Raw genomic sequence first — 5,019 nt, 5'->3', positions numbered from 1 at the left:
TATTATAGAAAAGTGATTTATCTTTTCATAAATGACAAAAGGCACATCTGCCTCATTTTCGCCGTGGTATCGTGATACTACTCAGAACCATGATATTTTCATTGGTATCGCACAGTGGGTCCCAATTTTGGTACTGTGACAACACTAATCTGGAAGGGGTTCATCTGCAAAAACTAATGAAAAACTAAACAATGATATTCAGTATTCGGTACTTGGTATTCAAAACTAAACAATGATATTCAGTATTCGGTACTTGGTATTCGGTCAAGCGTTTAATAATATTCGGCTTCGGCCACAAATTTTCATTTCGGTGCATCCCTAATCAATAGCATCCAAACTCCAAATGGTGATATAATTGTTGATCCTTTAGTGATAAATGATACTTTTGCTGCATACTATCAGACTCTATATGAGTCAGAACTATCAAAACTCGAGGAGGATCAAACTCCCTTTCTCAACCAACTTCCAGTCCCCACCATATCTGAAGGCGATAAATCCTGGATGGACCGTGCACTCGAAAGTCAGGAAATTTTAGAAGCTATAAAACACATGAAAGGAGGGAAAACAGCAGGTCCTGATGGACTCACAATTGATATTTATAAGTTGTTTAAAAATAAATTGATAAGTCCATTGAAGGATATGTATGAAGAATCTTTTCGAAATGGTACTCTGCCCCCCTCACTGAGAAACACACTTATTACTTTCATATTAAAACCAGACAAACCTCCTTCTAAATGTGAATCCTATAGACCTATCTCTCTATTGAACTCAGATACAAAGATAATTGCTAAAGTTTTAGCTTTAAGATTAGAGAAATGCCTCCTATCTCTAATAAATATTGATCAGAATAGATTCATTAAAAACCGCCAGGCATATTATAATATTAGAAGATTATTAAATATAATTTATTAAAAAAAAAGAGACACAAGATACATGTATTCTGTCACTAGACGCTGAAAAAGCGTTCGACAGAATCGAATGGCCATATCTATTTGAAGTACTCTCCCGCTTTGGTTTTGGTGTTTACTTTAGGCAGTGGATCAGACTCTTGTACTTAGGACCATGCGCAGAGATTATGACCAATAACATTATTTCCAAACCATTCAATCTTCATCGTGGGACCCGTCAGGGGTGCCCCTTGTCCTCCCTGCTTTTTGTTTTAGCGCTAGAACCCTTTGCCATCTCCATTAGAAATCACCCTGTTATTAAAGGAATTCAAATTGCAGATGCAGAGCATCGCATAGCCTTCTTTGCAGATGATACATTACTTTTTCTGACGAACTTGGAGCAGTCTTTCTCAGCCCTTGCTGAGGTGATTAATAGGTTTGGGAAGTTCTCAGGATACAGAGTTAACAAAACCAAATCCTCTGTTCTCTTCCTCAATGAGCGGGAAAGACTCCATTCCACGGTCCGGCACCCGTTTATGAACGCACCTGAAGGATTCAGGTATCTTGGTATCTTTATTACTCCCAATCTAAACTCATTAATTTCTGCCAATTACAACCCAGTTATTTTAAAAGTGAAGGAATCTCTAAGCAGATGGATCTCACTCCCCTTGTCTGAGATTGGACATATAAGTGTTTTCAAAATGAATGTCCTTCCCAAATTTCTTTATCTGTTCCAGTCAGTCCCACTCCCGCCTCCTCCTAAATTCTTCCAAGACATGAAAAAAACTCTTACTAAGTTCATTTGGAAAAATAGGCGCCCAAGACTCCGACTCACACTATTATACCTCCCATTTGACAGAGGAGGCCTAAGGGTACCAAACCTATTATGGTACTATTGGGCAGCCCAGCTTAGAGCTGCCCGTCTGTGGTTCACATCACATCAAGAGTTACCTTGGGTAAAAATGAAAGCATCGTCCACAAGAGGGCTAGGATTAGATTCATATTTATATTCTGACTCTTTTAAGAACTTGAAGAAAAACACACTAAATCCATTTGTTAGAAACACCTTGATAGTATGGCATGAAGCTCATAATGCTGTAGGTGACGTCCCACCTTTGTCTTGCCTTACACCTATCTGGGGAAACACAGAGTTCAAACCTGGTAAGAATGACTTAGGATTCAAACAATGGTCACACAAAGGGGTTAGAAGGATCATAGACCTTTTATAATGGTGATACACTGATGTCCTTTAACCAAATCAAAGATAAATTCAACATTCCACAGTCTCACTTTTTTAAATACCTACAGCTGCGAAGTTTTGTACACTCTAAGTTGAATCATTTATCTAACTGTCCCCCTTTAACAGTGTTAGAACAGTTTGCAGCTCAGCATCAGCAAAGCAAAGGCCAGATCTCTACACTTTACAATATATTCTCATCTCATTCTAAAAAGTCATCTGACTCAAAAAGGAGGTCATGGAGTGAGGATTTACATGAATGTGTGCTGGACGGTGAGTGGAGTCAGATATGCTCAAAGGCCCAGAGCCTTTCAAATAACTCTAGGCTTAAATTGATACAATATAACTGGATAATGAGGACCTATATTACCCCAGTAAAGCTGAATAAATTAAATCCAGACATTCCAGACACTTGTGTGAAATGTCAAACTCAAAGAGGCACCCTCTTCCATTGCATCTGGGAATGTGAGAAGATGCAAAAATTTTGGAAAGAAGTAATACATATATAATACATATAATTTCCCAAATAATTTCCAAACCTATTCCTATCTCTCCTAAATTCTGTATTTTAGGCCTCTACCCTGAAAATCTTTCCTTAAGATCACATGAAATCAAATTGATTAATCTTTGCCTTGTCCAGTCAAAATGGTCTCATTGGCATGTACTGGAAAAATATGTCATGTCCCCGTATTAGTCATTGGCTTAAAGAATTATCGTCATGTCTGGCATTAGAGAAGCTGACTTATAGTCTTAAACATAGGCTTGGTGAATTTTATGAAATCTGGGGCCTTTTCTTACGTTTTCTTGGAAAAACAGATCTGCAATATACTCTTGATCCTGTAACTCCCTCCTAACGCGTCCTGTGGGTACTCATAACATAGGCACTCTATGTTAATTTGAAAATTTCATTTTATTTTATTTTATTTTATTTTTTTATGCCATAAATTTATCTGCTTTTAGGTGTATCGCAATAATACTTATATGCCTTGCTCCACACTGGCTCTATAGACCTCTGGGTAGTGTCGCTTTGTTGTCTGTATACATTTTAATGGCATTGCACTATGTATTTAATTTTGTAATTCTATGTATTCTTGTTTGTTTTTATCTTCATTTACTTACTGTTTTTTCCCTCTCTGTAAACCTTGATAGATGAGATGCTTGGTGGGTGGGTTGGGGGTGGGGTTGTTATAGTTTATATTGTATGTTTTTGTACACTTTGTATACACTTTGAATCAAAATGTCAATAAATATATGTTTGAAAAAAAAAAGTGACCTTTTAGTTCTTCTGAGGAGAGGTTCTTTGGTTCCAAAGTTTCCTGAACAGTTTCAGAAAGGGCTAAATCATCTATTGCGTTTTGTTTTCTTTCTCTCCTCAGGGTTGTACCCTGTCCCCTCTACCTCCAATCAACATTGCCATCCGTTTCACGTACATTCTCCAGGACTGGCAGCAGCATTCATGGCCACAGCAGCCTCCAGGTAGGCATACACAGAACAGAGGTGGATGTGCTTACACATTAATAACACATCTGGGGGAATCCAAGTGTGATGGGCAATGTTGATATTCTGGCAGGCAGTCACAAATAAATGAATGCATGGGAAATCCTGCTTGATATCAAAGTACAATACAAGTACAACAATACAATATTGTGACCAGTGTTCATTTTGACAGCTATTTTAGATTTAGTCTTAGTTTTGAGTCACATTCTCTCATTTTTATCCTTTATAGTTTTACGCGGCAAAAAAATCCTGACTTTTTAGTCAACTTTTAGTCATAATGTTTCTATGTTGTTGTTTTTTTATCTTTAAACTAATCCAGTGACACTAATTCATGTATCAGAAATTAGATTCAAGGTGACAGGTTGTTCAAATTTCATTCAGACATTTTTTTCTACAACTGAAAATAATTTATTAATAAGTTCTACACACGTACACGAACTGTCAATTATCCAGCAGTTTTTGACAGGTTTAAGGGGTGATTTATGAGCACACACTTACTGATCATCATTTGAAAAGCTCAACATCTCACATACTTATGCTCTCAAAAACTTTGACACCAGAAATAACTAATCTGAGACAACTAGGATTTGTACCTAGGTTCATTGTAAACTCTGATTTATCCATCTCACTGTTAAGAAGCAGAAAAATAATTTAATTAAAGCCTGAATTATTCTTTTAATCAGCAACATGTTAGTCTGGTGGTATAGTCCCATGTCCTCTTAAAGAGCTGGTGATGAAAACTAAACTTTCATCTCTGTCAGAAAAAACTGATCTGACTGTTCCTTACAGCACAACCACACTCGCAGATAACTGAGCCTCCTACCTGCCTGTCAAACAGCATCAACCCATAAACCCTCTCCAGTCTGGACTGAGTGGAGTCCTGCGGATATCGGCTGTGAAGTCCAGCGGCCTGTGGCTGCTTGCTCCGCTGCCATTCAGCGGCTAACAAGTGGCGCTAACTGCTAATAGCCACCGCTGCGACTAACAAACTCGTCTCGTCTCGTCGTCTCATCGTCCTCCGCTTATCCGGGTCCGGGTCGCGGGGGCAGCAGCCTCCGCAAAGAAGCCCAGACAGTCCTCTCCCCAGCCACCTCCGTCAGCTCTTCCGAGGGAACCCCGAGGCGTTCCCAGGCCAGCCAGGCGATGTAATCCCCCCAGCGCATCCTGGGGCGGCCCCGAGGTCTCCTCCCGGCCGGACATGCCCGAAATACCTCCCAAAGGGAGGCGTCCGGGAGGCATCCTTACCAGATGCCCGAACCACCTCAACTGGCTCCTCTCGATGTGGAGGAGCAGCGGCTCTACTCCGAGTCCCTCCCGGATGTCCGAGCTCCTCACCCTATCTCTAAGGCTGAGCCCAACCACCCTGCGGAGGAAACTCATTTCGGTCGCTTGTACTCG

At 40.0% G+C, this 5,019-nt stretch overlaps 1 protein-coding gene across 1 annotated transcript in view; it reads left to right on the top strand.

The window, feature by feature from the left end:
• The window catches only part of rab3gap1 (RAB3 GTPase activating protein subunit 1), a 133,380-nt gene that overhangs the window by 23,017 nt on the left and 105,344 nt on the right, over positions 1-5,019 (top strand). The window contains exon 7 of the mRNA XM_050059634.1: positions 3,501-3,600. Coding sequence (XP_049915591.1) covers positions 3,501-3,600 — 100 coding nt within the window. The remainder of the gene's footprint in view (positions 1-3,500; positions 3,601-5,019) is intronic.

Source organism: Epinephelus moara, chromosome 13 (assembly GCF_006386435.1).
Source record: "Epinephelus moara isolate mb chromosome 13, YSFRI_EMoa_1.0, whole genome shotgun sequence".
NCBI classification, from domain to species: domain Eukaryota; kingdom Metazoa; phylum Chordata; class Actinopteri; order Perciformes; family Serranidae; genus Epinephelus; species Epinephelus moara.
Note: the sequence above shows the minus strand (reverse complement) of the source record. Positions and strands in the feature narration are given on the sequence as shown.